This window comes from Prionailurus bengalensis, chromosome C1 (genome assembly GCF_016509475.1).
Source record: "Prionailurus bengalensis isolate Pbe53 chromosome C1, Fcat_Pben_1.1_paternal_pri, whole genome shotgun sequence".
Lineage (NCBI taxonomy): Eukaryota > Metazoa > Chordata > Mammalia > Carnivora > Felidae > Prionailurus > Prionailurus bengalensis.
Genome location: NC_057345.1, coordinates 178,903,238 through 178,925,418, shown reverse-complemented (window position 1 = coordinate 178,925,418; position 22,181 = coordinate 178,903,238). Strand labels below are relative to the sequence as shown.

The 22,181-nt window shown below is 39.1% G+C and overlaps 1 protein-coding gene and 1 long non-coding RNA gene across 9 annotated transcripts in view; one reads left to right on the top strand and one right to left on the bottom strand.

Moving 5' to 3' along the window:
• STAT4 (signal transducer and activator of transcription 4) overlaps positions 1-22,181 on the top strand; it is a 114,927-nt gene that overhangs the window by 14,588 nt on the left and 78,158 nt on the right. For 6 of the 8 annotated variants that reach the window (XM_043577340.1, XM_043577341.1, XM_043577339.1 and 3 more), the window contains 2 exons: positions 11,548-11,676; positions 12,969-13,113. In XM_043577340.1, the coding sequence (XP_043433275.1) occupies positions 11,549-11,676; positions 12,969-13,113 (273 nt within the window). In that variant the 5' untranslated portion in view covers position 11,548. Of the gene's footprint in view, positions 1-8,491; positions 8,699-8,948; positions 9,153-11,547; positions 11,677-12,968; positions 13,114-22,181 lie in introns of those variants that run through there. The other 2 variants (XM_043577336.1, XM_043577338.1) reach the window with 2 other exon arrangements.
• On the bottom strand, positions 846-7,524 carry LOC122481581. The gene is made up of 3 exons (XR_006296891.1): positions 7,461-7,524; positions 2,011-2,148; positions 846-1,093 (listed from the first exon to the last, which is right to left on the bottom strand). It is a non-coding gene; the product is annotated as an uncharacterized LOC122481581 (long non-coding RNA).

Here is a 22,181-nt window from a genome sequence, read left to right as displayed (position 1 = left end):
ATCAGGATTGAGAGAGGTGACATTACTATAGATCATAATTAAAATAATAAGAAGAGAATATTTTTAACAACTTTATGCCTACAAATATAACAGATGAACAAATTCTTTGAATGATACAAACTAGGTATCCAGAACAGTTTTATGTCTAATACAGAAATTGAGAGAGTAGATCCTAAAAGTCCTCATTGCAAGAAAAAAAAATTGTAACTATTCATGGGGATGAATGTTAACCAAACTTATTGTGATGATCATTTAGCAATATATACAAATATCAAATCATTATGTTGTACACCTGAAACTAATATAATGCTATATGCCAGCTATACCTCAATAAGAAAAAAAGAAATTGAACTTGTGGAGTAAAAATTTTCCACTAAGAAAACTCCAGGGAGACATAGTTTTATTGGTGAATTCTTTCAAATTTTAGTAAGAAATAGGGGACATCTGGGTGGTTCAGTTGGTTAAGTATCCAACTTCAGCTCAGGTCATGATCTATGGTTCAAATTTAAGGAAGAAATAATACAAACTCTACATAATCTCTTCTAGAAAATTGAAGAGGAGGAAACACTTCTTAACCTATTCTGAGACCAGTATTACTTTAATAACGAAATAAAACACAGACATTATAAGAAAAGAAAGTTATGGACTAATATCTCATAAAAATAGAGCTGAAAATCCATGTAAAATAATAGCAAATTAAATCTGGCAATATATACAAAGGAATATACATCACAACAAAATGGGGTTTATTCCAAGAATCTGAGACTAGTTTAACATTTGAAAACGAATGTAATACATCAGATTACCAGACTAAACAAGAAAAAAAAATATGGCCATATCAACAGATGCAAAAAATTCCCTCTATTTCCACATTCATTCATGATAAAAATTATCAAAAGAAAAAAACAAAAACAAAAACAAGGAATAGAAGTGAATTCCTTAACCTTATACCCTTAATTTATTAAAGGGTATATTTGAAAAACTTACAGTTAACATACCTAATGGTAAGAGACTGAATGCCTTCCTCCAAAGATCAAGAACAAGTCAAAGATGTCTTCTCTCATCACTCCTATTTGACAGTGCACTGGAAGAACTAGATAAGGTAATAAGACAAGAAAAAGAAATAAAGGACATACAGATTACAAAGGGGAAAAAAAACAGTCTTTATTCACAGATAATGTGATTGTGTATGCTGACAATTCCAAAGAATCTACAAAAACATTCTGTAACTAATAGAGGAGTTTAGCAAGGTCACAGGATACACTGTCAGTATACAAAAATTACTTGCAATGAACAACTGGAATTTGAAATTTTAAAAGCCATAAAAAGTAATTGGATATAAATCTAACAAAAACTGTTTAGGATTTTTATACAAAACATTAATGAAAGAAACCAAATAAGACTTATGTAAATGGAAAGATATACCACACCTCTTTTTAATACTCCTTGCTTTCTTTCATTTCCTTCAATATGACCACAGTAAAAACCATACCAGTCATTCTTGAAGACTGAGGAGGGAGGAGGAGGTATGCAACAAAGACAGAACGTAATTTGATATAAATCATTAGACATGTCATTAGATTCCACCAGCAGAAATTTTATACTGAGCCCCTTCATTCTTTGCAAGTTTTGTGCCATGTTTTCTTCTCTCTCCCACTCTCTCCTCCTCTTTAGCTCCCTTTGTATCTTTTTCTTTTCCTTCCTTTCTTCTTTTCTCTGCTATCTGCTCCACATTCCCAGTTTCTATTTGTCTTTAAATAGAACATATTTAGCTGTCTTTTTCACTTTTTCTTACTATCTCAAGCAGCTTAACCAAATTCTTTTCCTAAGCAAAGATAGTCCTCTCCCTAAAATATTTGAGAGAGAGATGGAAAGATAACCTCCTCTACCCTCTTCAACTTGGTGTTTAGACAGAATTGATGTACATCAAATCATCATATAAACTTTATATAACCATTTATAAACCTATAGATGTGAGATATTATTATAACTATCAAGGGTAGTGACAACCTTAGTGAGAATGAAGTGCCTGGACAAGGCAAGTCTTCTGAAAAAGCCCTCCTCAGGACCGACGAAGGTAAAGGGGCACTCCTTCAGCCCTCTGTCAGTTCAGTAAATATTTCTTAAATAGCTGCTCTATGCCAGGCACTGTAATACAAAGAAAAATTACATTTAGGTCTGATGCTCTAAATATTCAACTCTGAGAGAGACCAACACATGAAAAATACATTAAATGGAATAGGGCAGTTAAGGGTTATTTAACTGACCAGAAACATGGAATTTTTTTTTTGGAAGAGTCTATACTTCAATTATCCTAGCCTTCTGTTGGACCTCATTTTCTAATTTGTGACTCAGCAGAAACAGTCACCTTATGTACAATAGAAACAAGATGTTATAGAGCCACATAATTTGCTAAACGATTTGGAACTCTGTTGGCAATGTGGCCACCATCCTGACACACCCAGGACTTTTAAATGCATGGCTAACTGTCCATATGTTCCCAGGGAAAGCTGGAAAATCAGAGAATATGCCTCATCTTTAATTAATAGCCTTTACAATGAGCCTCTTTATTTTGGAACTTGTGTTTAGATCCTTCAACTAACTTCCTCAATAGGTTTCTGAGAAATTTATTACTTTTCTTGTATGAGCAGATAAGATTTTTAGCAAAGACAAATGGTCACAAATGTTTCTGGAGCCAGAGAGCCCTAAGTTTGACTCCAGAACCTGCACCTTACCATCTGATTACCGTTGACCAGGTCCTTAAGCCTCATTAAGCTTAATTTCTTTGTCAATTGGAAATAAGAATGATTCTTAATACTTTGGGGCATTTGACAATTGGGTAAATTATGCATGTAAATCTCAGCACTTTGTCTTGCATGGAGTTATAGCTGAAAAAGTCCTATTATTATTGGAAAGAATGTTGTCCTTTATAAATTGTAATGCTCCTGAGATGGCAGTAGAGGGAGCACAGTCATTGGAAACTGGACTTGAGCAAACTAAGAAGATAGGTATTTAAAGTCTTTTGTATGTTGTCCCTATTCTGATGGAGCTTGAGGAAACTGCATACAGACGAGCTGGTAAGATACACACCAGACTGCCTTGTCCTGGTTATCTTTGCTGTGCCACCCATTTGAAGACTCAGTATGTCCTTCTGTATGCCCATGTGCCCTCTCTCCAACATCAAACTCTAACTCACACTGGTTTTCCTAGGACACGTTAGAGAAGCTTGGGCAGGCCAGGGAAGGTGCTTCCACAAAAATGAAAACCAACAAATGTTTTATTCTTTGTACAAAAATTGGGAGAAGGTGGATCTGGGTTATAACTTGCAGCAGGGACAGTGATATCCCCTTCTCTTCTCTTGCTAACTCCTAAACAAGCAGCTCTACTTAGACATGGTAGAAAAAGTAGTCAAGAAGAACTGGCTGAATTCTCTCTGACTCTGATACATGCATATGAACCTGCCCACCTCACCTGATCTCTCTTCATCTCCATTTGAAACCCCATCTATACAGTAGGAGAGAAGGGAAGGAGGAGGCTTAACCTAATAACTTTCGAAGTTCCTCACGACTTGGTTATTATTATTCTATTAATAGTAGCTATTGTTGAGTGTTTTCTCTCATCTCATTCCTTCTATTAGATCTTTGAATCTTCCCAGCAATTCCATGTGGGATGTCATATCCCCATTTTTACAGAGAGTTTGGGGCTCAGAGACATTAGGTAGCTGATCTGACTTTGTACAGCTCGGAAGTGGCACAATCAGAACTAGAATCTATTTTTCTGCAAGTGTATAATCTGATATCTCCCTGTTAAGATGGGGCAAGAAAATAATTAGAAGTGGGGCTTCTAAGTAGGACAATTGAGGCATCAATTATATGGGGGAGTGGAATCTGTGGTGGCCTTTGAGTTTGGTAAACTAGGGATTTCACTTTAGGGTGCTTTTGTTTGGTTTTCTTTCTCTTCCCCGGCTCTCTGGGAATGATGAAGCCAGGGTAGATGTAGGGCCAAAATACTGTGACGTGGCTATTTAGACTTGATTCTAAGAAAGAAGTAGACATCAAGAATCTGTTCTCAGAAGCCTGGCTCAGTTCATGAAACAGGAAGGCAGACAGAGGTTTAAGGCAGATGCTTTAACCAAGAAATAAAGCGTTCATTTGGGCAGATTCCCTCATAATATACTACTGGGTAAACTGACTGTGGTAGATAGGATACGGTGGGCAGAGGAGAGGTTTCAAAAATGTTGTCTTGTGGACTCCCAGGCGTAGGTCCTAAGACTTTTTTTTTTTTTAACGTTTTATTTATTTTTGAGACAGAGAGAGACAGAGCATGAACGGGGGAGGGGCAGAGAGAGAGGGAGACACAGAATCGGAAACTGGCTCCAGGCTCTGAGCCATCAGCCCAGAGCCTGACGCGGGGCTCGAACTCATGGACCGCGAGATCGTGACCTGGCTGAAGTCGGACGCTCAACCGACTGTGCCACCCAGGCGCCCCAAGACTTTTTTTTTTAAAAGAAATCTGAAAATAAAACTTTTTATAACAATAATGTTTTACTTTTTCACTCTGTTGACATTGGCACTAATGGTATCAAAGCAATGGTGGGTAAGGCCAGTGCCTTAGCATGAACCAAGGCAGTGATGCCGTATTATTCTAGAAGTCATTGTACTCTTTAGCACCAAACACTTAAAAATGTTTAAATACCAGTTTGACTTAATAATGTTCTCAGTGAAGTGGGAAAATTAATTTTATTAAATTTTAAATTAATGTCTCCTTAATATTCTGTCATAGAATGAGAAGTACACATGTTAAGGCATGATGATCGTCTCAAGGAAAAGCACTTGTATGATTGTCATAGAACATCATTTCTACTTGGAAGAATGACTTGACAAGTGGTTGTTCAAACTAGGGTATTTGGAAGACATTATCCTGAAAATGAACAAAGTGTGACCGTCATTTCAGGGAAAACAATTGGCAATGTCTGTTTCCAATAATAAAATTAGAGTTCTCAAGCAAAAACTAGAATTTGGAAAACTTGTATCCTTGCTATGAACCTTACAACTTCCAAATACTTAAAAATACCTTTCCAGGGGCACCTGGGTGGCTCAGTCGGTTGAGCACCCGACTTAGCTCAGGTCACGATCCCACAGTTTATGGGTTCGGAGCCTGTAACCTGCTTTGGATTCTGTGTCTCCCTCTCTCTCTCTCTCTGCCCTTCCCCTACTTGTGCATGCACAGGCGCGTGCTTTCTCTCTCTCCCTCAAAAATAAATAATACTTTTCTTTTTTTTTTTTAAATTTTTTTTTTTAACGTTTATTTATTTTTGAGACAGAGAGAGACAGAGCATGAACGGGGGAGGGTCAGAGAGAGGGAGACACAGAATCTGAAACAGGCTCCAGGCTCTGAGCTGTCAGCACAGAGCCCGACGCGGGGCTTGAACTCACGGACCGCGAGATCATGACCTGAGCTGAAGTCGGCCGCTTAACCGACTGAGCCACCCAGGCGCCCCAAATAATACTTTTCTAATGAGATCAGTGGTGGTATTAGCTAATATGATTTTGATTTGTATGATAAATTGTGTCAGCATTTACAGGATGTGTAATTTAGTGGACTCATGTTTTCCAAATAACTAATGTGTGATATTACAAAATCATGTGTGAGTAAAGTTCTATTTGAACTAGAAGATATATTAACAGATTTTCACGTAACAGTATATGTAAAGCTGGTTGATAGAGTTTCACATCCCACAGTGCAACCAATCCTTAAAAAATTACCACTTGTTGAGTTTTGTGGCATCAAAGAAGGCTTATCTGAAAAGGCTATTAAAATGCTCTTCCTTTTCCAATTACGTAACTGTGCGAGTCCAGTTTTTCTTCAGATACATCAACCAAAACAATATCTTGCAAAAGATAAAATGCAAAAGCAGATATAAGAATCCAGCCGTCTTTTCTCAAGCCATACATTACAGATTTTCAAAATGTAAATCAATGCCACTCATTCTCACTAATTTTTTTAAAGATTTTATTTTTTTTTAATATTTTTAAATGTTTATTTTATTTTGAGAGAGACAGACAGAACAAGCGGGGGAAAGGCTGACAGAGGGGGACAGAGGATCTGAAGCAGGCTCTGAGCTGACAGCAGCAAGCCAGATGTAGGGCTCGAACTCATGAACTGTGAAATCATGACCTGAGTTGAAGTCAGATGCTCAATGACTGACCACCCAGGGATCCCTTAAAGATTTAATTTTAAGTAATCTCTACACCGAACATGGGGCTCAAACACACAACCCCGAGATCAACAAATTGCATGCTCCACTGACCGAGCCAGCCAGGTGCCCCCTCACTAATTTTTTTTATATTGGAAATATACTTGTTTTTAATTTTAAAAACGTTTAACACAGGGGCCTGGGTGGCTCAGTCAGTTAAGAGTATGACTCTTGTTTTCGGCTCAGGTCATGGTCTCATGGTTCATGGGATGGAGACACACATCTGGCTCTGCACTGACTGCATAGAGCCTGTTTGAGATTCTCTCTCTCCCTCTTTCTCTGCTCTTCCCCCAATCTAAATAAATAAATAAATAAACAAATATTTAAAAAAAGTTTAACACATAATGGGTTTATGATTATAATTTCCCATGAATAAACATTTTAATTTTATTCTCAGGTTAAATTTTAATACAGTAAGTAGGAATTTAATACATAATAATAACACCGAAATTCTTTGGAGCTGTCAACAATTTTAAGAGGATAAATGTGTCATAAGATCAGTTTGAAAGCTGCTGAGGGAGTCCTGGAGTGAGGTCCTTAAAAGGAAGAAGAGAACAAAGTCTGCTTTGTATAGCAGGCACTCAACAGTTGAATAAAGACACACAAAACCAGTATGACTAACAGTAAAAGGCAGGAAGTGAAAAGTGTTAAATGAGTGGTCTAGATCTGTGCTGTCCAATAGGGTAGCCGCTAGCCACATGAGGCTATCCAAATGGAGACTAGCACTTGAAGTGTGCCTTGTCCAAATGGAGATTTCCTGAAAATGTCAATTGCACACCAGACTTTGGAGATTTAGTATGAAATAAGGAATGCAAAGTATCTCATTAATATTTTTATATTGAAAAATGTTAATATTCTGTATTATTGGATTATTTACATGATTGAAATTAATTTTGCCTGTCCCTTTTACCTTTTTCAATGTGGCTACTAGAAAATTTAAACACGTGGCTTGCATTTCATTTTTTTCTTGGAAAGTGCTAGTTTGTATGAGAAGTGTGATGAGAATTCAGAGCAAGGGAAAATTGCTGTGAGATGGGGTCAACAGTGAAATCTTTACCAGGGACAGGATCTTAAAAAAAAAAAAAAAAAAAAAAGGACAAACCAAAAAACAGACTCTCAACTATAGACAATAAGTTGATGGTTCCCAGAGGGGAGGTGGGTGGGGGGATGGGTGAATAGGTAAAGGGGTTGGAAGCACACTTACCTTGATGAGCACTGAGTAATATATGGACTCACCGAATTGCTTTATGGAACACCTGAAACTAATATAACACTGTATGTTAATTACACTGGAATTAAAATTAAATGTTTAAAAATTTACACAAATTGGGGGAGGAAGCTGCCATTGAAGGGAGAATCAACACTGAATCAATACAGAAATAGGAGAGGTTAATCTAGGGAGCAGAACAGACTAGTCTGCCTCAGATCTCAGGCTTCTGGGTAGGGAGTAGGGGGAGGAGGAGGGGGAGGGGAGTTTCCAGATAGGTTGGGACCAAACTGTACAGCACTTCGAGTACCAAGAATTTGGACTTTTTCCTAAAGGCAGTGACTGCTTCCCCAGAGCAAACCAGACTTTGCTCCTTAGCTTATTGGAATACCCTCAATTAGGCACTTTCTTCGGGTGCAGACAGAGTAGTAGAAGCTCCCAGAAACTGCCCAGGAAGCAAGCAGCCAAGACCAGGCCTACCTGATCAGAGTAGAGTGATGTAGAGAGTATGACTTTGGAGTTGACTGACTTTTTGTGTATGAGGGAGGGAGAGGGGCAGTGAATTTAAAGCACCTGATAATGTCACCTGGGAGAGGAGCATCCGGGGCAGTGCACATGTGTGATGGCTGGTCCAAGAGTGAGGAAGCAGGCCTTTTACTTTGGTGTATTGCTGTAGGCTCAGGCGTAAGCAAACCGAGTCATTCTTTCTGCCTTGTTCGGTCTATCTTCCTTTATTTCTGTCTTTATTTGCCTGAACGTTCATAGAACTCGTGTGTGCTGAGGGTTAAACCATCTAGCCTGGAGAAGATGAAATAAAAAGACCACCAAGGAGGGAATGGAACCCCTGGCCTCTTATCCAGGCTCAGAAGCTAACTCGTTGAATAGCTCCTGTCACCTCTCTGGGCCTCAGTCTCTCCAGATATGAAAGAGGTGTTAGAATCAGATGAGACCAAAGCTCCCTCCAGCTCTGTGATTCTAGAATAGGCCCATGTCACAAAGGGAGAAAAGCATACCACGGTGACCAGGAACAGGGCTACCTGGCAAGTGGGAAGGAGAATCCTGGACTAGTGAGGGTGGGCGTGAGTGGCCCACACAGGAGCTGGCCCAAACCTTTGGGTGAGGTTGTCTTCTTCCTAGTGAGCAGACCCTGCTGGAATTGGAGGAGCACTGTGAAGTCTAGGAGTTTGATATTTCAGTCCTGGCACCCCTTCCATCCCAGGGGCTGGCTCACCAGGGTGAGTGTGGAGCCTCAAAGGAGGAAGCCAGGAAGCCAGGAATTTAGCTCCAGACAAGTCTGCAGGGGGTCTCAGATGTATGGGACCCCCTGAGGAAAATGAATGCGCGTAACTCCACCTACTCACTCATGTCGCGACACCCTCAGACCACCTGCAGTCGCAGGAATGATGGCGGCCGGGGAGGGGGTGGGGGAGATAAAGAGAGGGCGCCCTACAGAGGGGCTCCAGCCTGATTGTTTCTGTTCTTTAGCATTTCTAGAATAGAGAGTGGGTGGGAACCGACTCAAGTAAAGTCCCAGAGACTCTACCACTGACGCACAGGAAAGCCTCAAGTGGGAGGAGAAATGCAAATCCCCTACTGACAATGGCGTCAGCGGCTTTGTCCCGGGGACTGTGAGGGGCGATTCTGACTCTGGACTTTGGCACCGCCTGGGACCTGGGCTGAGAGAGCCAGGTAAGTAGGCAGATCACACCTTGGAGTTGCCTCTCCGGAGGAGCGCGGGTCAGGAAATGCTTATGCAGAATGCCGCCGAGGCTGTGCACTTGGTGGTGTGACAGTTCACTTCACTTTAACTGGTGTGAGGATGGGTTCTTCTGAACAGCGTCCGACTCCACGAGGCAAAGATGCGCTCCCGCGCAGGTCTGTGCGCGAGACTCGGGAGCTCAGCCCGCACATCTGCACGGCGGGAGTGACCGTGGTGGCTGATGCGGAGGTGTGTCCTCGCGGAGTGCTGAAAGTGAGCCCCCCCTTCTCTTTCTTAACCAGCTTCTCTGAGCTATAATGTCTGACATGAGACTGAGTACACGGATTTCAGAGAAAAGTCTGGAGCTAGGCTGGACAGTGGCTGTGGCTTTGATGAGAGGGGGTATTTTCGGACATGTCATCTCCTTTGCAAGCTATGTGTCACGGAGCCAGCGTGGCACTATTAGCCCCCAGACAGCGCGACAAAATGCCCCTTTATCTAGGGCCAGACATTCAAGAGAATCGAGAGGCGCTCAGTTTTCAAAAGAAATGTTCTGTAGTTTTCTTGTGATGGGAGACTTAGCGCTTAGAGAGTGAAAGCAAAGGAGGGAAGGATGAGTAAAGGCATTTCTAGAGGCTGCAACAGAGAAGAGGGTCCTCGGACCACACACCTTATCCTTCCCTTCTTCAGCCCTTCAGGTTCAGCTGAACCCTTAAGTTCAGCTCTCAGGAAGGTGGACCCCGGTCCTAGGAGTAATTTTTCTGACTTTGGGGTCAGTTCAGTCCAGTTAATTCTTAGTTAGAAAACAGATTGTAATGGCATTTTCAGCTCATGTGCTCTCACCATTAACTAGAATAAAACAGGGATGTAGCAGGACATTGGCACTGTGGCATGGGAACAAACATCCCAGTTTTGTGTGGTGTGTGTATATATGCCCAGCATCTGCAAAGACAACCTCAGATCCGTCCTTAGGAGCTGTGCATCTTAGGCAGGGGTCATTTTGCCTACTTGTTCCTCAGACGTTTGTCATTTTTAAAGTTGGGGTCAAACTTACTATCCACCTGCCCTATTCATAACAAAATCAAGATTGCCACTCACTCTGCATTTAACAAGCACTTACTGAGCCCCCACGATGTGCCTACAATTGTGCGTGTAAAGGTCTTCAAGACACAAAGTGATATGAAAATAAAACATTATTTCTTTTGCCAGTTTCTTTTAGAAAAACATTCTTCTATACATTTAGATCAGGGAATCTGAATTTGAATTGTTCCATTTGAGACCTGAGGAATATGTGTATGAAATACATGAAATTTATTATTGTGACCTTCTGTGAGCAAAAGGAAAACTTACCTACAAGATAGGCCGAAATATTATGGTGGTTAATCATGTAAAAGTTTTGTCCCTTGATCTAAAATTGCCGATAAAACAATCAGAACTTTTGACTTTGGAACAAGTAAAGTACTATAACTTGAAGAAGTCATATTAATCTCCCTGAGTTAGGAAATGTCTAAAGTTTCTAAACTGGCCAGCGTAGGATAACATAGGGAAACATACTTTTGTTTTGTGACGGGCTGCCACATACATCTCAAGTGTGGTTTCTTCCTCCTTAAGTAACCTGAGGGTTTAACCACTGTCAGTTGTACATCAGAGATGAATTAAAAGTAGACCTTAAAAGCTCTGCCCATTCATAGTGTATCATCAAACAGAGAAATATAAATATGCATCGGTTCACAGATATTTTGAACTGGAAGAATTAGAGCCCATGAAAATGCATACATGAAGCTCTTCCTAAAAGCTAAGACCAAATTTGATCAGAAGTCTGGGAATAGGAAGCTGACTCTGGAAGCCAGACAAATCAGAAATAAAAGAAAAAGGACTGGGCAGTTCCACACGCAGGAAGCTTTTATTGGGTACTCCTCATACAGAAAGCCCTAAGAAGGTCTTTGAAAGTGCAGTTAAGTATGTTATTTGCCTCAGGCTGCTCAAAGTCAAGAGTGCAGAGGGAGCAAGTGAGCTTGCTGAGAACACAGATTTGCAGGACAGAATGGGGGTAAGGTGAGGAGTGTTGACAGGGAATGAAATCTTGCTGGAGAAAGTTCTGGATTTCCTGTTAGAGCAAAGCAGGACATGGTTTGGGAAAAGAGAAAGAATCATGTTCCGTGCATTAGGGATGACTTGGGAAAGAACTGAGAATTGCTTTTATCTTTGGATTGAAAGCATTTTCTCTTTACTGTTTTCTTAAATAAGGTGACTATGAAAGAAAATTTTTTCACCAGTTACTTAACTAATGGACAACATCGTCTTTGTCTGAAATCTAAGGGGAAAAAAACACATGTACCACAGTTACTAACTTTTGTAAACTTTAATTTTAACCTTCATTTATAGCATGTCTCAGTGGAATCAAGTCCAACAATTAGAAATCAAATTTTTGGAGCAAGTAGATCAATTCTACGATGACAATTTTCCTATGGAAATTCGACATCTGTTGGCTCAGTGGATTGAAAATCAAGACTGGTAGGACCAAACATTATTGTATTTTCCCTAGAGGTTGATATACAAATGCCTTATGCTCTATCCATGTGGATTTATTCTATGATCTTTTTTTGACTGGGTAGATGCATATTTTTCATCAAGGATTTGGAAAGCTTCCTCTGAGGAAGAAAATCATCATCTTTTCTGGTTTCATCTGTTGTAGATGAAAATTTAATGCTTCTAGTGCATTGGGTTTTTTGGTAAGCCCAATCCCAGTAATTCCTAACTATTAAACAGCCAAGGAATAAAACTATTGTTTACATCAATTTTCAACACAGACCCCATGTAAATAATTATTTTTTATTATGTTTTACAGTCATTCTTTAAAGCTCTGTTTACCTTGTACAGTTAATTTTTTTTTTTGCTTTGAATAGTTCTCTTTTTTATTGTGAGAAAATATACATGACATTTACCATTTTAGCCATTTGTAGGTATACAATTTAGTGGCATTCGGTATACTTATGTGGCTGTACAACTATCACCACCATCCATCTCCAGAACTTTTTCATCTTCCCTAACTGAAACTCTGTCCTCATTAAATAACTACTCTTCATTCTCTGTAGCCCAGACTTGTCAACCACCATTCTATTTTCTGTCTCTCTGAATATACTACTCTAGGTACTTTATGTAAGTGTAATTGCACAATATTTGTCCTTTCGTGACTGATGTATGTCATGTCACATGTTTTTTCAAGGTTCATTCATGTAGCATATATCAGAATTTCCTTCTCTTTTTAAGGCTGAATAACATTCTATTATATATATAAGCCACATTTTGTTGGCTTATTCATCTGTCAACCAACATTTGAGTTGTTTCTACCTTTTGGCTATTGTGGCTAAAGCTGATGCAAACACTGATGTACAAATATCCGTTCAAATTCCTGCTTTCAATTCTTTTGGGTATCTACCCAGAAGCGGAATTGCTGTATGTAATTTATGCTTATGTTTTGAAAAATCTCCATCCTGTTTTCCATTTCCACCAGTAATGTGCAAGGGCCCCAGTTTCTCCACATCCCCACCAACACTTGTTATTTTGGGTTTTCAATAATAGCCATCCATTTAATAGGTATGAAATGGTAGCTCACATTTTGATTTGCATCTCCCAATGATTAGTGACATTGAGTATACTTGGATGTGTAAAATTTAAGTTTTAAAAGCTTTTAAATGCTTATCACTGTGGAATACATTTATCTCTCTTTAAAACTAGTATGGTAAAGAAGTAGACATTTTACTGGACGTTGTTTCCTGCTGACTAATAACACTTTTGTTTTTTAGGGAGGCGGCTTCCAACAATGAAACCATGGCAACAATTCTTCTTCAAAACTTGTTAATACAACTGGATGAACAGTTAGGTCGTGTTTCCAAAGAAAAAAATCTGCTTTTGATACACAATCTAAAAAGAATTAGGAAAGTCCTCCAGGTGAGAATGCATTCTACTTTTTCAAAAATATTTGGATTTTTGTGTCTTAAATTCAGCTAAAAAAATATATATGTACCCTTATAATATTATTTTCAATTCAGATTTAAGAGGGAAAATTTGAATTCTCTTACCATTTTACATTTTAACTAATGTGTGTTTTTCATGAAATTCTGAATCTGAAATACACTATAAGTGGGAGGGTGTGTGTGATTCGCATGTGACTATTTACTAGTTATGTTCAAATTTGACACTCCCCGGAACAAGGATTTGAAAGACAATAGGTTCATGGCTCTCCACCAGTCCTCCCTTGCCTTTCTCTCTTATGTAACAATTTAGTTAGTATTGTTCTCATTTATAGACAGAGGTATCGTGGTTGTATGTATCTTTTCAGATTTGGTTCAAATCTCACCTCCTCCAAAAGCATTCCTTGGTACTCTTTAGCCCCTATCTCTGGCTTTCTAGCCTCTAGCTCTCCAAAGGCTCACCCAGGCAAATATGTGTTTGTCTTCTCCCCAAAACTGTGGAGTTTAGTATTCACCTTTGAATTCCCAGTGCCCATCACAAGACTGGATATATAGCGGGTGTGTACTATTTGTTGATTAAAGGTATGAATGAATGAAGGGAGTGAAACAGGGACCTAAAGAATTAAAGGCAGGCTAATACTGAGTTAAACCCAGAGGTGCTAACACACATAACAAACTCTTAATGTGAACTGCTGTAATATTTCCTGAGTGTCTATACAATGTATTAAACAACATGAAAAATGCATGTGCCGTTTTTCAATGAGGCATTCTTAAAATCCCAAAGTTCCGATGAATACGTTTTTAGAAAATTTCATCTAGGCTATAAGAAAAATGTGCTGGAAGTTATTAACGCTTGTGGGAAGGGCATATATATTGGTTTTCCTATTGTTTGGATTGCACTGAGCCATTTTTGCCCTTGTAATGCCCTACAAATTTGCAAGACACTCGGCCTAGGTAGGAAAATAGCTTGTTGCCAACAAAACAGGATTTCCCACAGCATAAAGCAAACAATCTCTTACAGAGATAAGACATTTAACCTTGGCTTCATTAGCTTAGTGCTGTAATCAATAAGCCTAAAACAGAGGTGGGCATACCATTACCCACAAGTCAAGTGTGGTCACTGCTTCTTTGGAAAGCCCATGACTAAGAATGGTTGTTACATTTTTAAGTGGTTGACAAAGAATTAAAAATATTAATAAGTTTGTGACATGGAAATTCTGTGAAATTCAAATTTTTATATTTTAGTGGAAATTGCCATGCTCATTCATTTACATATTGACTATGGCTGCTTTTGCACTACAGAGGCACTGTTGAGCAGTTGTGACAGAGTGACCCCTAAAGCCTAAAATCAAAATGTGTATGTGTAGTGTGTGTGTGTGTGTGTGTGTGTGTGTGTATCAATAACATTTATCTGGTCTAGAAGCAAAGGTCCTACAGGTCACTTTGCTAGAGGGACATAGATGGATAAAATGGTTGAGGCATGGTCTTTGGAAATTCTGAAATTTGAAATTCTCAAAATGTGACCTTGGGCAATCACTTAATCTTTCTGAATTCTCACATCTTTTCATGTAAATGAGTATGATCTTTATTTACTTTTGGGGATTGTAAAGAATATGGGAGTTTTTATTCTGGCAAAATAAATAGGCTTCCAATAAAGAATTTTTGTTGTTGGTAGAAAAAGAACAGGACTTTCTTAGTGTAAATGAAGAGTAAATTTAAAGGCCATCTTTTTTGGAGGGTGGAGGTAAGATTTTGAGGGAATTCAAGAACCTGCAATAACTCCCATTCGCATTTCGACTCAAGCACAAACTCTTCTGCGTATGTCACTGGCCTTCCAGCATCTTCTCTCTGTAGACCCTTCCCAACAAACTGCTCCAAGCTCCTCAACATTCCTGTCTCAGAAGAATACATCTTCTCCTTGTTCCTAAACACACCAAACTCACTCTTGAAAGACTCGGAGCCTTCGCTCATGACTATACCATGGCCAAGAATGCAAAACCATCCCTCTTACTGCAGCCCAGTTTCCAGTGGTTCCTGGAGGACCTATGGATGTCCCGGTGCACCAAGGAAATCTTCACCACCTTAGCCCTTATTCTCATCCTTCATGGATTAAAGGTGGCAAGATAACCAGCATCTCTTCTATGCTGGATGTGTCTAAGCAGGTCACAAGCTCTTTGAAGTAAAAGCCTGACCTCCTTTTTTGGCCTCTCTACTCCCTCTGGTACCCACTGTGATTCTACTACAAACTAGGAACTCAAAAAACAGTTGGGTTGGTTAAGATATTTTGAATTGACAAAACACTTGCTCTTTCCTTCCTTTTATAAGTGATACTTATTGGGTATTTGCATTAATTCAGAATACAGTAAAAAATAGCAATAAAGAACATTGTCAACTATGGTTGTAGACTTAAACCTGCATTTAATGTTTCTTTCTAATGTATCATATTCCCACTATGGTTTCTTTTTTGTTTTTGTTTTTGACAAATCTTTTTGAGAAAACAATATCCCCTGCTTCCCCAAGAATTAAAAGAGAAAAAAACCTCCTATCAAAACACTGTTGACACTGTGCTTATCTGGTTTGAACATTTTCATCCTCTGATATTTCAAATACAATCCGTTTAAACAATTATAGCAAAAAAGCACAGATGATACAGTTCCAGGAGAATTAAACAAGTATAAGGCAGATTTATTTTAGTTCTTTACAGAGCAGCTGAGGTCTCCAGTTTCCATATTTTAATTTCCTCTGAGATGGGAAACAGTTGAACACTGATGTCCAGCTCACCTTAGCCCCTTTAGCAGGAAAGCAGTTTCAGGTCAAGGCCAGGAGCAAGGACTGCCCCAGGTTCCATCCTGACTCTGTGACTTACTTGCTGCATGGCCCAGGGCAAGAAGTTTACACTCTCTGGCTTCAGTTTCCTCAGTAGTGTGAGCAGAATCACACTGGTACGGACCCCAGGGGTGTTAGAAGCATTACAAAAATTGTAAAGAATGTGGTAAAGTCAGGATTTGCTAAAAAACAAATACCTGCCTTAGATATTTCAAGAATGCTTCACCATGTTCTTGGGCCTTTTTTTTTTTTTTAACTTTTTTGGGTTTACAGAAAAGTTGAGCAGAAAGTACATACTCCCTCTCTACCTGCCTCTCCCCACTTCCCCTATTATAACGTCTTGGATTGGTGTAGTACACTTAGTACATTTGATGAACCTATTATGATATGTTACTATTAACTTACGGTCCTAGATTACATGAGGGTTTGCTTTTTATGTTGCCCAGTTCTATGGGTTTTGACAAATGCATAATGTCATGTATCCACCATTACAGTTTTACTGTCCTAAAATCTCTGCTCTATTAGTTCATCCTTCCCTCCCTTATCCCAAACCCCTGGAAACCACTGATCTTTTTTTTGAGTTATTTATTTATTTATTTTGAGAGAAACGGAGACAGCATGAGCCTGGGAGGGGCAGAGAGAGAGGGAGAGAGAGAGAATCCCAAGCAGGCTCTGCACTGTCGGTACAGAGCCCGACACAGGGCTCAAACTCACGAAATCGTGAGATCATGACCTGAGCCAAAACTGAGAGTCAGACACAACTAACTGAGCCACCCAGGTGCCTCAACCACTGATCTTTTAAATTTTTCTCTAGTTATGCATTTTCCAGAATGTCATATAGTTGGAATCATACAGTATATAGACTCTTCAGATGGGCTTCTTTCACTTAGTAATGTGCTTTTAAGTTTCCTCCGTGTCTTTCTGTGGTTTGATAGCTCATTTCTTTTTATTGCTGAACGATATTCCCTTGTATGAATATACTGTAGTTTGTTGATCCAATTTTGGCGATTACAAATAAAACTGATATTAACATTCATGTGCAAATTGTTGTGTGGGCATGAGTTCTCAACCCATTTGGGTAAATACCTAGAAGCTTGATTGCTGGATCTTTGTTCTTGGGCTGTCTCCCGCAGGGCTCTTTTCTTTATTCATCTCCCTCACTGTGTCTTTTTCTGGGACATTTATTTCTCACAGTTCTGGAGGCAAGGAAGTTTAAGGGGCCAGCAGATTTGGTGTCTGATTCAGCTTCCTGGTTCAGAGGCTGCTGTCTTTTCCCTGGGCCTTACATGGTGCAAGTGAGGAGGGAACTTTCTGGCTTTTTGTAATGTTTATTCATTTATTTTAAGAGAGAGAGAGAGAGAGAGTGCAAGTAGGGGGAGAAGCACAAAGAGGGAGACAGAGAACCCCAAGCAGGTTCCTTGCTGTCAGCGCTGAGGCTGATGCTTAACCAACGGAACCACCCAGGCACACCTAGGTTTTCTTTTATAAAGGTGCTAATTCTATCATGAGGGCTCTGCCCTTATGAACTAATCACCTCCCAAAGGCTCCACCTCCTAACAGCCTCACATTAGGGGTTAGGAATTCAACATACGAATTTGGGAAGACACAAATAATCTACAACAACCTTCTGAGGCACCTGGGTGACTCAGTCAGTTGAGCATCCAACCTCAGCTCAGGTCATGATCTCACAGTTTGTGAGTGTGAGCCCCGCATGGAGCTCTGTACTACCAGCTCAGAGCCTGGAGCCTGCCTCGGATTCTGTGTCTCCCTCTCTTTCTGCCCCTCCCTGCTCACACTCTGTCTCTCTCTCCCTCTCAAAAATAAATAAACATGAAAAAAAAATGCAAGGTGCTTACAACAGTGCCTGACACATAGCTATAACAACCTTCCTCCCTGTCTCCTTCAGAATGACATTTTAAAAAATTTAAATGGTGCATATTTGTTATAAAAAATTGAAGTAGTACAGGAAAAAAATGCAAAGAAAATAGGAAATAATTCAAAATCCACTGCCTACATTTAACTATATTAATATTTGATGAGTGTCATTCCAGATGTCCATACATTGATATGTGGATAAAAGGCCTGGTGGTTACCAGAATCTTGGAAGTCTCCTGTGCCCCCTCTGTAACTCCACTTTGCTCTGTCTCCATCCAGAGTAACCACTAAATCTAAATTTTGCAGTTGTCAGTCTCTTCCTTTTTGTTATGGTTTTACCACATAGGTCAGCATCCCTAGACAACATAATATATGTTTGCAAGTTACTGAACCTTACATAAATGGGATCAAGTGTATTTATTCTTCATAATTTTCCTTCTTCACTTAACATGGTTCCTAAGATCCATCCATGTTGATGTGGTCACAGTAGTTTATTCGTTTTCATTGCTATGTAGTATTCCATTGTGTGAATATATCACAGTTTATCCATTTTACTATTGATGAGCATTTGGGTTTTTTCTATTCACTGTTCACTCTTCACTATTTCAAACAATGTCTGAATATTCTTGTGTGTGCTTTTTGGTGCTTGAAATGTGCATGAAACTCTAAGATAGATAACTAGTAGTGGTATTGCTGAATCACAGAGTATACACATCTTTAATTGCACTATAATGCCAGAATTGTTTTCCAAAATGGTGATACCGGTTTACACTCTCCCAACAGAGTAAGAGTTCTGGCTGCATATCATTGTACATACTTGTAGGGTCATATACCACATATCAATCTGGTAGTGTATCCATCTTATTTCTTCAGCTTATTTTTTTATTCTTTTCTAACTTTTTATTCAAGTGCTTTATTTATGTTGAAACTTTCTTTTTTTTTCTTATAAATGAATTTAACTCTATACCTTTTTGAGAGGTACTTTTTATGTACTTTCATATGTAGTGCTTTTACTGTTCATATTGAAATAGTTCATAATTTCAGTATGGACTTATAATTTCTAAATGAACTTAAAAAAACATCCCACTAAAAATATATAGAAATACTAGATAAAATATAACAGACTTTTTAAAAAAGTTTTTTAACATTTATTAATTTTTGAGAGACAGAGATAGAGCATGATTGGGGTAGGGACAGAGAGAGAGGGAGACACAGAATCTGAAGCAGGCTCCAGGCTCTGAGCTATCAGCACAGAGCCCGATGTGGGACTTGAACCCACAAACTGTGAGTTCATGACCTGAGCTGAAGTTGGATGCTTAACTTACTGAGCCACCTAGTTGCCCCAAATATAACAGGCTTTTAATTGCATAGGCAAGCTTATCACATTAAAAGACATTCTAGAATCCAAAAAAAAAAAAAAATTAACCATAAAACATCGCTATAAATAGGAACTACACTGGGTACTATAATACATTCTTGGATTCTTAAAATTCAGATTCCCAAGCATGCAGGACATCAGAAAGAGAAGTTCCCAAAAGTAGCAAGAGAGAACAAATATATTACCTACACAGAAATGAAAGATAACCTAAAAGCCCAATTTAAAACAGAAATGAAAGAAGAGTAGAATAATTTCTTCACAGAGCTGAAGTACAATATCCACCAACTTAAAATTCTATACCCAGCTAAGTTATTATACAAATTTAAAAGTTCACCATGCAGACACTACTAATGGAAATTAAACACAGATGTTAAGCATGCATGGTAAAATTTCAAAAGTACCACGACAACAAATGAAAATAGAGTGCAGAAGAAATTGAAGGAATAAAAAAATAAATATTTAGAATCTGTAAAAAAAAAATTGAAAGCACAAAATGAAATATCAGAAAAAATCCAAATAATGTCTGTTAAATGTACAAAACTCATCAATTATTAGAGAAATTGTGAATTTTACAGGATTCATCTAAAAATATGAAATACCAAAAGATGATGAGATCAAATAGGTGTGCTGGGGCTGTTTTGTAGAGAAGTTTGGGGATCTTGACCAGGAGTCTTAGTCTTATTCTGAATGAAATGGGAATCCATTGGCAAATTTGAATGGGGGTGTAACATGAATTAATCTCTGTTTTAAAAAGCTCACTCTGGCTGTTAAATGAACTGTTCTGAGTCAAGAGGAAATTGGGGAGACCTATTAGAAAATTCATTGATTTTTTTTTTGAAATCAACATATTGAAATCTTTTTCTATTATGGTGGATTTATCACCACTTCTAAACTTCAGAAGCTTTGGCTTTATGTATTTGTTAATATGCTGTGAGGAGCCTAGATATAAGGCAATATTGGTGGACTAAACTTTAAAAAAACAATTTAAAATACCTTTCTTTGATCCACTTACCATTTGTCATCTTGAAATTTTATGGTGTGGTTTTCTTTTTGTTGCCATTTGGTAACCAGTAAATGAATTCATCTCTTCCTTTTCATACTTCCCTACATCACTTTGTACTGGGCTATGCCTTTTATAAATATTCTATAACAATCTTATTATTTGGTCAACGCATATTGAATGAGTTCTTACTGTGTTACCAATCCCATTTCAAGCACTAGGGATACTATTGGAGGAAGTCATGAAGCTTATAGTCTAAACAATTCACACCTCCTATGTTTTGTTTTTTAACTTACAGGAGCTTCCATGGGCCTTCCTCAAAAATGAGTGTTAGCGAGGTAAGGGAAAGAAGGCATCAGCAATCTTGTCTGATGATAGAAAAAAATGTGTTCAGGGTTTTGGCGTTAACTCTGTGGTTAGTAATCCCACCACCCACAGAGCATTTTTCACCCACCAGGAGAACGATTCTGTTAGTGAGAGTTTTAAACCCTGTGGGTGAGGGGGTGCTTACAAGTGTAACCCACACCTCACAAGTTCTATTCTTTGCATCATGGTGGCCTCTTTCTCAGAGGGTTTCTCATGCGGGTTTGCCCCAACAAAAATATGTGCTGGAGCTAAAAGCTCCTCGAAAGTTGAGTAGATGGTGGGTTCCTTCTTGCCTAGTCTGCAGAAGTCCTATTGTGGGCCTGAGGATCAGGTGCAGTGAGATTTTTAACATGACAAGGTGGAGGATTCAAAACATTTTTGCAATATAAAGGGAGAAAAAAAGCCACTTTAACTACAGGTCCACTCTGAATTTGCCAGATCTTCCCCTTTAACTCATGCTGCTTTCTTAGTTCACTCCTCTTCCTTCCCGTCTGTAGACCACACACACATAAAGAGAAGGGAAGGGAAGGGGTGACCTCAACCTATGACCTGAAAACAACCCTGTATCGCCACTTTGTGTTAACTCTGAAAGAGCTGAGTGGAGGGTTCAGTCCTTCACATCACCTTGCAGCTCATAAGCTGCAGCCTGTTTGTCATTCACTCCACAGTTATTTCCCCAAGTACCACCCCCACACACAACACACACACCCTAAATCTGCTTTCATCTGAGATAATGGCCGGATGCTGGTATCACAATGCTTCTATTTCATAGGCTCAGAGACCTGCCTTTTGTGCTGTTTAAAATATTTTTTTAATGTTTATTTTTGAGAGAGAATGTTAACAGGAGAGGGGCAAGGAGGGGGACAGAGGATCGGAAGTGAACTCTGCAGTGAGAGCAGAGACTCTAACATGGGGCTTGAAATCACAAGCTGTGAGATCATGACCTGAGCCAAAGTTGGACACTTAGCTGACAGAGCCACCCAGGCACCCCTGCCTATTGTGCTATTTAAGATGGCACATGAATTACTTGTCAAGATCTTGTTTGCTGCATAATTTGGGATAGTCACCAGAAGGTGTGCTTTGCCATTCCTTGTCCTGTGCACATCACCACTAACCTGGAATCCAGTGTGATCAACTCAAGATCCCACCCACCTGAAGTTTCAGTCTTGAAGCGTTTTGTCTATATTCCTCCAAACCTTTCTCTTATCTTATCCAAGGTTGCTTGGATTGTTCTCCTTCCTTACTGTCTTTTCTAACAGTTTATCGCATGAGTCCATTGTGATTTGTCTTTTCTCTGAATTCTGATTCTCTTTGAAGTTTATACCAGAGTCCAGAGCTTCTTTATGCAATAATTACTTTGTGTCAAAATGACGATTTGGATAGGGGCACTTGTACCCCAATGTTTATAGCAGCACTCTCAACAATAGCCAAATTATGGAAAGAGCCTAAATGTCCATCAACTGATGAATGGATAAAGAAATTGTGGTTTATATACACAATGGAGTACTACGCGGCAATGAGAAAGAATGAAATCTGGCTCTTTGTAGCAACGTGGATGGAACTGGAGAGTGTGATGCTAAGTGAAATAAGCCATACAGAG